The sequence below is a fragment of the Lemur catta genome, chromosome 15, assembly GCF_020740605.2.
Source record: "Lemur catta isolate mLemCat1 chromosome 15, mLemCat1.pri, whole genome shotgun sequence".
NCBI lineage: Eukaryota > Metazoa > Chordata > Mammalia > Primates > Lemuridae > Lemur > Lemur catta.
In genome coordinates this window covers 40,844,591-40,857,177 of record NC_059142.1, presented here as the reverse complement: position 1 = coordinate 40,857,177, position 12,587 = coordinate 40,844,591, and the positions used below count along the sequence as shown (strand labels likewise).

General features: G+C 60.0%; 1 protein-coding gene across 1 annotated transcript; it reads left to right on the top strand.

Moving 5' to 3' along the window:
* Positions 1–2,854: 2,854 nt before the first annotated feature.
* FAM171A2 (family with sequence similarity 171 member A2) lies at positions 2,855–12,511 on the top strand. The gene is made up of 8 exons (XM_045526745.1): positions 2,855–3,111; positions 6,362–6,589; positions 6,812–6,904; positions 9,084–9,242; positions 9,336–9,515; positions 9,612–9,728; positions 9,848–9,974; positions 10,515–12,511. Exons 1-8 carry the CDS (start codon positions 2,994–2,996, stop codon positions 11,974–11,976), a joined length of 2,484 nt encoding a protein of 827 aa, XP_045382701.1. The 5' UTR covers positions 2,855–2,993; the 3' UTR covers positions 11,977–12,511.
* Positions 12,512–12,587: the final 76 nt, after the last annotated feature.

Sequence of the window (12,587 nt, the reverse complement as noted above, 5' to 3'; positions counted from 1 at the left end):
TGAGCAGAGAAGGTCTCTGCCAGGGCAAAGGTTGCAAATCACCACCATTGGGGAGTGTCAGAGAGTAGAGCACGGTGGGGGGGCAGGTATGAGAGAAATGAGGAAGAAAGGGGGGCAGGGCCAACAGGAGAGATGGAGGATGTGTGTGTGTCTGTGTGTGGGGGGGGATGGGGATGGGTGGGATGAGGGCAGGAGCATCAGGGAAGGCAGGGTCCCTCGTGGGCAGCTTGAAATATAATAGTATACATATTTTATGATTTTGAAGAGGTAAACCTCATGATGACCTGAGGCTTGGGAAAATAACATGCTCTCCCTGCCTTCCCGCCAAAAAAAGCCTTTAAAGCTGTGTCTGGAGTGAGGAGGGGCAGAGGGAGGCTGGCTAAGCCCTTAGCCTGAGGAGGGCAGTGTGACACGGGAGAGGGGAGCAGACCCTGCTCCCTGGCTACCCTGCTCTTCCTGCTTCCCCACCAAGAAGGGTCTTCAGCCAGGAAAGAGGGTGAGGAGTGGAAGGCAACTCTCCAACTGGGGCTATTGGAATTGGGGACAGAGGTGGGGAGGTTGCCTGTAGTCCTGGGGGATTTGTTGTTTCATGCATTCAATTAATATTTAGTGAGCACCTGTCTTGTGCCTGGTACTATTCCAGTGCTGGGATTGAGAGTGAACAAAGTGAAGTCCTGGTCCTCATGGAACTTACATGCAAATGGAGGTAAAAAGTAAATAAATAAGTGGTGGTCAGTGGTGGTCAGTGCTGTGAGTGAAAATGAAGGCAAGGAGATGGTGACAGGACGTCCATGGGTGTAGGGAGGCAGTTGACATTTTAGGTAGTGTGGTCAGGGAAGGCCTCCCTGATGGGGTGAGCGAGAAATGAGTGAATGGGCCATGGGCCGATGGGATAAAGCGTTCTGGGCAGGAGGAGCAGCCAGCAAAGAGGCTGAGGAAGGTGCAGGCTTAGTGTGTTTACCCAGCAGCAAGGAGGCCCATGTGGCTGGAGGTGGGTTGGTGAGGGGTGTGGGAGATGAGGTGGGGAGCAGACAGGCACACCCTGTGACCATGGAGAGGACTTTGGACTTGATGCTAAGCGCTGGGGGAAGCCACTGGTGAACAGATTTGCCTCACAAGAGCTGCTGGTATTTTATTTTGCCTAAAGGGGTAAATGGTAAATTCTGAAAAGAACAATTTGACATCCATGCATGGCAAGTTTCAGAACAGGTTTCTAGTTGGGTGACTGTGAGCATTTAAGAAAAAAATTAAGCCGTGATCCTTAAACACCAGCCAAATTCCCTCCCCCTTCTGTCATTGCAATTGGATGGCCCCAGACCACTTATTTTGATCCAGCAAAGCACTTGGCATTTGTCCTTATAGACAAGACAGAAATGTGAGCTGGATCGTAAAGGCTCAGATTTAGACCTGAACGAATCCCATAAAGCTGAAGGAGATCCCAAAGCTCCACCCTGGCCCTGGGCTGCCTGGCAAGGTCATGAGCCCTTTGGAGGCAGAGGAAGCCACTTCACCCTGCAGATGGCTGCCGCAGGGAGGGAGCTCCAATACAATGGGTGAAGCAGATTCAAGGCAGCCTTGACAGATTGTAAAGTTGGGTTGAAACCAACAAGATGAAATTCACCAGGGATGAGTGCTAAGTCCTGTGCTGAGGTTCCAAAAAATTTGTTACATAATAATAGGACTGGGAAGTCTGATTAGATGGAAATTTCTGTTAAAAAGAAAGAGAGAAAGGAAAGGAGGAAGGAAGGAAGAGAGGGAGGAAGGAAGAAAGAAAGAAAAAGAAAGAAGGAAGGAAAGAAAGGAAGGGGGGAGAGAGAGGGAGAGGGAGAGGAAGAGAGAGAAGGAGGAGAGGGAGAGAATGCTGTTTTTGTTTTGTCTGCATGCTTTTAACAAGGTCAGAGGACCCAACCAGTGGACCCAACCAGGAGGGAAGCCTGCTGTTTTCTGGGGATGAGGTCCCTGCCCTAAGTATCCAGTCCCCTCCTGGGCACCACTGTGAGAAAGAAAGGGTAACAAGCCAGAGAGAACCAGGAGAGGGATACCAGATTAGATGAGGATTTGGCCAGGTGGAAACTGAGTGATACCACAGCCAGAAACATTGAACTGGAAGGAAAGAGAGCTCGGCTGGGGGTAGGGCAGGCCAACTGCTGTCTTGTGAATTCAATGGCTGAGGAAAAAGGAAGAGACCTCGTTTGTCATTCAGAAAGCCAGAACTAATGGGACCAACCTGTTATTTTCAGCAGGCGAGAAAGGCTGCTTCCACCTCCAGAAAAGCTTCCTAACCTTTACTCCTGCCCACCTATGGACCTGAGTACCTGGGCAGAGGTGACCCCCCCCCCCACCTCACCCTGGGTCCACGACAGAGCCATTTGTCGCGCCCCTGCTCCGTCAGGCTTGTGCTAGACCCTAAAAAGAAGACGGAGGACCACAATGCTCAGTAACTTGCCCGTGGCTTCGTAGGAGGCTCAGAAGTGGGCTGCGCAGCTGGCCCCCTAGCACCGCATGAGTGTTTGTGCGGAGAGAAGGGGCCGTAGAGCAGGAGGTTCTTACACTTTTTTGAAACTCTCGTGACTGTACTTTTTCGAGAGTGTGTTTTTTAGCCATTATCCTTCCTCCAAATTTTGCACCAAATTGCGGGGGTTCTCGAACTCCCCAAGAACCCTTGCGATGGGACCCTAATCACTGCAGTGCCCGGCAGCTCGCAGTCGGGGAGCGCGGGTGGGGGCTGCGCGGTGGGCCGGCGGCTGGCAGCGCTGGGGGGCGGCGGGCGGCGCGGGGCCGAGAGGGGGCGGCGCCGGGGGGCCCGCGGTGTGGCGCGCCGCCTGCAGGGGGCGCTGGCGGCGGCTCCGGCGGAGACAATCGCGCTGAGCGGGCGCCGCAGCCGGAGCGCGAGCCGGAGCAGCGCGGCGCGGCGCAGAGCTGGGGCTGAGCGGGGCCAGCCGAGCGGGGCCGGGCGGGAGCCATGGACCGCTAGGGCCGGGCCGAGCCCCGCGATGCCGCCGCCGAGTGGCCCCAGCGTCCTCACGCGGCTGCTGCCGCTACTGGGGCTGCTGCTCGGCGGCGCCTCCCGGGCTCCCGGCAAGTCGCCGCCGGAGCCCCCCAGCCCACAGGGTGAGTCTCCGCCGGGAGGGGCCGCGATCGCGGGCCTGCGCCCCTGGTCAGGCCCCCGTCCGCCAGCCCCCTTTTCGCGGCGCTCGTGAATTGGGGGGTATTCTGTTCCCTGGATTTGGGTGGGGGGAGCTAGGCGACCTGGGGTAGGCGCTTATGGGGGACAGAGGAAGAGGGGGAGAGGGAGGCCGTCCGGGGCGGGGGTCTCGGGGAGACACAATGGAAGGGAAGGGGTCCACAAGCTTGCCGTCGCCGCCCCCTCCCGACTTGTTTTCCTACCTCCTGGTCCGCGAGGCGCTGCTGCCTGAGCCATTGTCTACCGAAGACACCCGCCCAGGGGCGGGCTGGGGCGGGCGCCGGCCCCGCAGCCCCTGCGGGTTCCTCGCTCCCGACCCCTGCTGGGTGGGGGCGCAGACATGGGCTGCTACCCTAGGCCCAGACGGGGGCTGGGCGCCTAGAGCTGGGTTTGAAGGGGGGAGGGGAGAAGGGGGAGTGGGTGAGGCTGTGGGCGGGATTGACTGCTCTAATGGGGTTCTGCGCCCTGGAGGCTGACAGCCCCCAGCCGGCCCCCGGGTTTAGAATTTGGGGTGCACCAAATGAACGCTGATCAACCCATGATGGAAGAGGGGGCTGAAGTTGGGGGGCTCTGAGAAAAGGGGTACATTGTGATTCCCAGCTGAAGGCGCATGGCAGGGCTGTGGTCGCGGAGCCATGCTGAGCTGGCTGGCTACGGGCAGTGCTGGCTTGGAGGGCAGGTGCCCGGGTTCCCGTCCGGCAAGCCTGCCATTCCTGTCCCCTGCCCACCCCCAGATCACCCCCTCCTCATCTCCCTTCTCCTTTGCAGTGGAGACCCTCCCAGCGCCTCACCGGGCCCAAGTGGGTGTGTTAGGTGGGGGTGGGGCCGGCTCCTGCAGCGGGAGAGCAAGACCGTGACTCCACACCCCACAACCCGGGGCCTGGCCGCTCAGGGGCTTCCACCCACTCCAGCCCTGCGCCCACTTCCCAGCCTCCTGCCCTGCCACCCTGGAGACTGCTCTCGCCTTCCCTGCCTGTGGGCCCCATCCCTGCCCAGTGTTCTCCTCTCCACCCCCTACCCCCACCAAGGAGCTGGCAGGAAAAGCAGGGTAGGGGGTCTGGATGAGGGAAGTAGGGTCCGTATGAAGGGAGGGGGTCGTATTTCCTCCTGGAGTGAGGCAGGGCTGAAGCCCCAGAGCAGGCAGGGGTACTGTGTGGAATGTCAGGCTTTGAGGAATGGGAAACGGTCTCCCGGTGCCTCAGTCTCCCCTGCTCTCTGGGGGAGGAGAAAGGCTTCATAGGAAGAGGCCGTAGTTTCTCAGGAAGCTCCTCCCCCAAGTCCCTGCACTCCAGGGGAGAGGGCCCAGGGAATTGGCTGGAATAGAGCCAGGATAGGGGGGTCTCTCAGGCAGCTGGCTGGGAGCCCAGGTTGAGGGGAGGGGGGAAGAGAACTGCTAGAGCACCTAAGCTTGGCATCGATGCCTCCCTCAGGCCTTACCTGCCCACCCCTGTTTTGTTTCCCCAGCCCTTTCCCTCTTCCGAGGCTTTGGCTCTTGAACCCAAGGCATTCCCACAAATGACAGTATTTCAGACTCTTGGGTCCCCTCTTCCCAGCTGCTCTGTCCAGCTGCTCCTAGCCCAGGATAGGGGTGGGGATTGGCCAGGCCCTTCTAGCTTCTCAGAATTCCTACTGGGTGGTGGTGGAGGGGGAAGGCCACCAGCTCCTTGGAGAACCAGAGAGTGGGTCAAGTGCATCCACCCACCCAGCAGGGCTGGGCTCTTGCCTGGGAGGGGAGGGGGCGGTGGGCTCAGGCGAACAGCTGGATGGGATGCCAGGGGCAGGCGTGGTGCTGGCCCCGGGTTGGAAGCCTGAGATAAGACACCTGTCACTGTTGAGTGTCAGGCTCTACTCTAAGGCCTTCCCCTTCCTGAAGTCTCCACAGAGCCCCCTGACCTCCCTGTGCCCTGCTGCTCTCAGCTCTAGACTCTTCCTTGTCTACCCAGGCTCCCCTAGGTTTGCATCCAGCACCCAGCCCACCCCCCACCTGCCTCCTGGGCCTCTGTTCCTTTCCAGGCATGACACTCACTATTAGCAGCAAGGTAGGAGTGAGGTGTTTCTTGAGGGAGGGGCCATGCTAAGTGGGAAGGGGTCAGAGAGGCTGCTTGGGGAAGGCCTTGTCCCTCCCCTATCATCCCACTGAGCTCAGGACACCTGCAGGACAGCCTAGCTGGACTGTCCTGGGGCCAGGGTAGAGGCTCCCCCTGGAAAGCAAAGCTTGGACTTCCCTTCCTGTCCCCTCCACACTAGCTTCCCTCGGGTCTGGGTCAGCCCACCCGATCTCCTTCCCCTTGCCAGGGCCCCAGCTCCCTGCCTGATCTCCTGGGAGGAATGAGGGCGTTGCCATGGTGACTGACTGTAGCTGACCAGCTGGGAGGGGGCAGGCTGTGCATATGAGAGGGAGGGGCAGGGGGTACTTGTTTGGGCACAGGGTTAGGGTGAGCAGCCCTAAGTCTGAAGGGACACAGGCTTGTGCAAAGGATTCTGGGAAGAGGATGAGTCATGGGAATGACCAATTTCCTAGTATCCCCTTCTCAATTTTTTTCCTGAGAACCCAAACTCTGGCCTAACCTCCACCCTCCCTTCCAAACTGCTGGGTCTTGACCTCCCTCCTCTCCCACTGCAGGTCACTGCTTCTCCACTTGTTCATCCTTTCTCAGCCCTCCCTTCTTTCTCCTCTCCCAACACTGGTCTTGTAGGATCCAGTGGTTAAGAATTTATGTTCTAGAGGCAGACTGCCAGGTTTGGATCCCAGATCTCCCACTAACTGTAGTGCAAGTATCTAAACTTGTTGAGCCTCAGTTTTCTTATCTGTAAAATGGGCTAAAGGCATATTTAATCAAATCTAATACACCATTGACTGTACGATGCACCATTATCTCATGTACCAGTATGAAAGAAAAAATGCTGCCAATTGTAATTATGACATCATCAAGCATAGACATAGCCTGAGTCCAGAAATGTTCAAATGTGCAAAAGCACATGTGTTAGACTTGATGAAATATAGTAATGGTCCCACCTACCTCACAGGCCAATGTGAGGTTTAAGCTCTATAGACTCTGGCTCTTACCAAACCTGCTTTACTCTCAGCACCAACCAACACCCCTTCCTCTGATCTTGGGGCTCCCCCAGTTCTCTTCCCCTTCCCTCCTCACTCCCCTTGCCCCATCTTGCCCACAGAGATCCTGATCAAGGTGCAGGTGTATGTGAGCGGGGAGCTGGTGCCCCTGGCCCGGGCCTCAGTGGACGTGTTTGGGAACCGGACTCTGCTGGCGGCTGGCACCACAGACTCAGAGGGCGTGGCCACTCTGCCCCTCAGTTACCGCCTGGGCACCTGGGTGCTGGTCACTGCTGCCCGCCCTGGCTTCCTCACCAACTCTGTGCCCTGGCGTGTTGACAAGCTGCCCTGTAAGTGTAGGGGCAGGTGGAGGGGGGGACAGCAGCTGACCCTCCATCAGCCCCTTCCCAAAATAGTCCTTGGGGGCGGAGGGGCAGGCTGTCCAGCAGCTGCTGCCCGGGCTGGGGTACGCAGAGGGGGCTGAGGGAGGATGAAGCCACTGGGACTCAGATGGAGGGGGTGCCTGGTGGGGAGTGGCTTTTTCTGGAGCTGACAGGCCACCCCTCCTGCAGTGTATGCATCCGTCAGCCTCTACCTACTCCCTGAGCGGCCGGCCACCCTCATCCTCTATGAGGACCTTGTGCACATCCTCCTAGGCTCTCCTGGTAAGGCTCCTCCTCCCCATCCCACCCCAGCTCCTCTTCCTTCCCCCTGACCTGGGTGTAGAGACTTCCGCTCTTTTACACATTAGCTGGGTGTCCTTGAGCAAGTCACTTACCCTCTCTGAACCATAATTTGTTCATTTGTAACATGCAGAAGGATCAAATTAAGGTAAAGATTAAATAACATCGAACATGAAAAAAAAAAAACCAGCATAGAAGGTGTTCAATAAATGTTTATAGTTATTGGGGCTTCTCGTGCTTTCTATTTTCCCTCTATTCCTACCTCCCTGCCACCTTTATCCTTAGTGGATCTGCGCGGGTTTGTTGTGCACCTGCTGAGTGCCTGGCTATGCTCGAAGGCCACAGGTGCTACCTATCAAGTACAAGGCAGAGTAATCTCACGGCGGTCCTTGTCCACCCATGAGCTTTCAGTCTCAGTCAGCTAGTACTTACTTCAGCACCTATGCTGCGCCAGGCATCGTGGCCAGTGCCGAGGAGCAATGGTGACGAAGACCTGCTCCCTGCCTTGTGGAGTTCTCAGACAAGTAGGCAGATAGGCAGATCACTGCAAACCCTGAAGTGGTGACAGAGCAGGCAGGGCAGTGGGGTAGAGGGCAGCTGCTTGCAGTGCTGAGACAACCCTACCCTGCAAGTGTAGCCGGGCTGGCGAGAGCTTGATGAAGGGAACAGTGAGACTGTGTGGACGCAGGAGCGAAGAGGGAGCAAAGGTGTCTTCACCAGAGAGGAAGGCCTGGGGGAGCCATCGAGGTGCAGGGCAGAAGGGGACAGTGAGTGAGCCAGACTCCACCCGGCTAATGCTAGAGAGCCACAGTGGGGTTTGGAGTGGGAGAAATCCCTTCCCAATTTATATTCTCAGCTGGAGCCCTTGTCACCACGTTCTTGTGTGCTCATTTTCATCACTCTGATCCAGAGGCTTCTAAATGTCCCTGCAGGTTTCTAAAATGCCGAATGGGCCCTTTGTTGCCCCCTAGCTTAAAGTCCTCAGTACGAAGCCCAGGCCCCTTTCCAGAGCTGGCAGGGCCCTCCAGGGACGGGGCAGCGGCGGCACGCTGGCCCTGCACTCCAGTCACCTGCCCCTGCAGTTCCTGGACAGCCCCTGCCCCATGCCGCCGGACCTTTCTCCCTCTTTCCCGGCTGAGTCTTACTCATCCTGCAAGACTCCCCGGGGGCTTCCCCGAGCTGGTGGCAAGCTCCCCGAGGCCCCTGCGTCCCTCTGTTTTAACAGTGAGGCCGGATGGAACGGTGGGGTGGGCGAGAGGCTGGGCCCAGGCGCCAGACGGCCTGGGCTTTAATCCAGGCTCCAGGGTTGTGACCTTGGGCAAGTTACTGAACTTCTCCCTCCATTTCTGTACCTATAAAATGGGATTGATAATAATAAAGGCACCTACCTCAGGGGCTACTGTCCTAATTACAGGGGTTAATATAGGTAACAGTGTCCAGCATATCCTGAAGCTTCATAAATGTTAGCTATGGCCATACTGCATTGGAATTCTGTTTCTATGTTTGTCCCTTCCACCCCGACACATGTGCACACGTGCATACGACTTAAGCTTCTAATGCAGTAGCCACTAGCTACATGTGTCTGTTTAAATTGAAATTATTTAAATTAAAAATTTATTAAATTCTTAAAAATGAATAATATTAATAAATCCAGTTCTTCAGTCACACCAGCCACAAATGCTTTACAGCCATGTGTGCCTAGCGGGTACCGTAATGGGCAGCACAAATAGAGAACATTCCCAGCACAGCAGCAAGTTCTAGTGTGTACCGGAAAGGATGGCACCACCTAGGCTGTGAACTTGAAGGCAGGGAGCGATGTCTTACTCATCTTTGCATCCCCGGTACCTAACCCAGTGCATGCCACACTGTAGACAATAATTGCCTGATGATCTGAACCTCAGCATTTTACAGGTTTTTAAGGAAACAATGTTTCCAAGAGAGCAAGTAACTTGCTGAGGGTCACATAGCAATTCCCAGTCCATGTCCCTTCCAGGTTAACATTCTATGAGTGCCCAGTTCTCTCCCCAGGGCATCACCCTCCCTGGCCTTCCCAAGTGGCCTGACCCAATAGCTCCCTGTCTCCTTGGATACTGGCTTTCTGCTCCAGTCCCTGGGAAACCTTGTCCCTGGCCAGGCCACTGCAGCCCCTCTCTCCATCCAGGCGCCCGCTCCCAGCCCTGGGTGCAGTTCCAGCGCCGGGCTGCCCGCCTGCCTGTCAGCTCCACCTACAGCCAGCTCTGGGCCTTGCTCACACCTGCCAGCACCCAGCAGGAAATGCGGGCTTTCCCTGCCTTCCTGGGCACCGAGGCCTCCAGCTCAGGTATGCTGGATGCCTGGCATGGAAGGGGTCTCCCCCAGATCCCCGGCCACCACCCTAGGATTGGCCCTCAGCCTTTGTGTCCTCTTCCCTCAGGCAATGGCTCCTGGCTGGAGCTGATGCCCTTGGCTGCTGTGAGTGTGCACCTGCTGACAGGTAATGGGACAGAGGTGCCACTCTCAGGTCCCATTCACCTGTCCCTGCCTGTGCCCTCAGAGGCACGTGCCCTTGCCGTGGGCACCAGCATTCCAGCCTGGAGGTTTGATCCCAAGAGTGGTAAGTGCCTCTGGGGGTTGCAGGGCTGGAGCTGGGGGAGGAAAGTGGGACTCAGATGGGAAGGACATTGAGTTTGATCCAACCGCTGCCTCCCAGGGCTGTGGGTACGCAATGGCACTGGCGTGATCCGGAAGGAAGGCCGGCAGCTCTACTGGACCTTCGTCTCCCCCCAGCTGGGGTACTGGGTGGCTGCCATGGCCTCCCCCACAGCTGGTGAGAGCAGTGGGTCAGTGGGGGTGGGGGAGAGGGGGAGAGGGAGGTGGGAGAGTGGACTCATCCTCAAAGGCAGGAAGAGCATCCACACCTGAATGCTAAGCCCTCGCCTGGCACAGGGCTGGTCACCATCACATCGGGCATCCAGGGCATTGGCACCTACCACACCATCTTCCTGCTCACCATCCTGGCAGCCCTGGCCCTGCTGCTGCTCATCCTGCTGTGTCTGCTCATCTACTACTGCCGGTGAGCGCCCAGCCTCTCCGCCCACTGGGGCCGCACTATGCCTGGTCGTGTGCTGGGCAGTGGGGCCCCACAGATGCATCAAACAATTCTGGTCCTCAAGGTGTGGAAAGGACAGGACTTCATATGCACATGCAAAGCCCTGAAAGACTAGTGGCTAAAGAGGGGCAGCAGAGTGGGGCAGGGGGTGGGGGCAGGCAGGAGGCAGGACCTGCAAGGCCAGCCCCTCCAGCGGTGAGCTGCGGCTGCTTCTTCCAGCCCCGCTCTCACTCCCAGGGGACCCCCGGCCAGACACCCTGTGGCTTAGGTCTCTTTCCAGGTTCTCATGGCACCTTCTACTAGTACAGGCGTGCACAGTTCACCCCAGGGGATCACAAACTAACGCAGCTGCTGATGAATGGGCCCAGGCATTCTCCCCAGCCCTCCAACTATGCCCATCCCTCACCTTGCAGCTTCGGGGTGTGAGGTGGGGGAGGTTGTGTTAGGGAGCTACTCTGGGCCTCCCCGTTTCCTGAGGATCCCTATCTGCTCCCTCCTCTCCAGGAGGCGCTGCCTGAAGCCCCGGCAACAGCACCGCAAGCTGCAGCTCTCCGGACCCTCCGACGGTAACAAACGAGACCAGGCCACTTCGATGTCCCAGCTCCACCTCATCTGTGGGGGACCCCTGGAGCCCGCCCCGTCGGGGGACCCCGAGGCTCCGCCTCCAGGCCCCCTCCACTCGGCCTTCTCCAGCTCCCGGGACTTGGCTGCCTCCCGGGACGACTTTTTCCGCGCCAAGCCGCGCTCTGCCAGCCGCCCGGCAGCCGACCCTTCGGGTGCCCGCGGGGGCGAGGGTGCCGGGCTCAAGGGCGCCCGCTCGGTCGAGGGTGCTGGCGGCCTGGAGCCCGGCCTGGAGGAGTACCGGCGGGGGCCCCCGGGGGCCGCAGCCTTCCTGCACGAGCCGCCCTCGCCGCCGCCGCCCTTCGATCACTACCTGGGCCACAAGGGGGCGGCCGAGAGCAAGACCCCCGACTTCCTGCTGTCGCAGTCGGTGGACCAGCTGGCGCGGCCGCCGTCGCTCAGCCAGGCGGGGCAGCTCATCTTCTGCGGCTCCATTGACCACCTCAAGGACAATGTCTACCGCAACGTCATGCCCACCCTGGTGATCCCCGCGCACTACGTGCGCCTCGGTGGCGAGGCGGGCGCCGCGGGCGTAGGCGACGAGCCTGCCCCGCCCGAGGGCGCGGCCCCCGGCCCCGCGCGCCCTTTTCCCCAGCCCGACCCCCAGCGCCCGCTGATGCAGGGCCACTCGGGCGCGGGGGGCGAGGGTGGCGGGGGTGGCGGCGGCGAGGGCTGGGGGGGCGGGCGCTCGGCGCCCGTCAGCGGCTCCGTCACTATCCCGGTGCTGTTCAACGAATCCACCATGGCACAGCTCAACGGGGAGCTGCAGGCGCTGACCGAGAAGAAGCTGCTGGAACTGGGCGTGAAGCCTCACCCGCGCGCCTGGTTCGTGTCTCTCGACGGGCGCTCCAACTCGCAAGTGCGCCACTCCTACATCGACCTGCAGGCGGGCGGCGGGGGCCGCAGCACCGACGCCAGCCTGGACTCGGGCGTCGACGTGCACGAGGCGCGGCCTGCGCGCCGCCGGCCCCCGCGGGAGGAGCGGGAGCGCGCCCCGCCTGCTGCCCCGCCGCCGCCGCCCGCGCCGCCGCGCCTGGCGCTCAGCGAGGACACCGAGCCGAGCAGCAGCGAGAGCCGCACCGGCCTCTGCTCCCCGGAGGACAACTCGCTGACGCCGCTGCTGGACGAGGTGGCGGCGCCCGAGGGCCGGGCGGCCACGGTGCCCCGGGGTCGGGGCCGCAGCCGCGGGGACAGTTCCCGCAGCAGCGCCAGCGAGCTTCGGCGCGACTCACTCACCAGCCCGGAGGACGAGCTGGGGGCGGAGGTGGGCGACGAGGCGGGAGACAAGAAGAGCCCGTGGCAGCGGCGGGAGGAGCGGCCGCTCATGGTGTTCAACGTCAAGTAGTGTCACCGCCGGGCCTGGAGCCGCCTCGGGGTCTGGCCCCGCCCCTTCCACCTGGGCCCGTCCCCAGGGTGCGCTCCCCGGGGGCCTGCGGGGGCCCTCGCTCTTAGCCCCGCCTCCGGCCGGAAAGGTGCCCAGGGCCCTGCGGAGCCGGTCTGTGGTATGTGCTGGGTAATGTTTTGGGAAGGGACCCTGTGTCTGCCTCCAAGCCGAGGGAGGGAGGGGTCGGCCCCCCACTGGGAGGTGCTGGGGAGGAGGGCTGGGGGGGGAAGCAGTGCCTGTATAGACGTGGCTGTACATAGAAAGCTCTATTGTGGGGAAGCAGAGGGGCGGCCCAGCCTGAGCTGCTAGTGTAAGGGCTGGGAAGGGAGGGGGCGTTCCCTGTGGACCCCTGGGAGGGGAGGGGGTGCTGCTTGCTGACTAGCCCACCTCTGGGCTACAATGTCACAGGGCTGGTGGCTGGGGCAGCTCTGGGGACTAGGGGGTAATGTGATGGGGCCGCTGTGAGCAACAGCAAATATAAAACTGGTGAGGTTGACACGTGTGTCTTTCTGTGGGGTGGGGGGATGTTGGCACTGGAGGAGGACCCCTGCTCAGGGGGCCCCTGGAGAGGG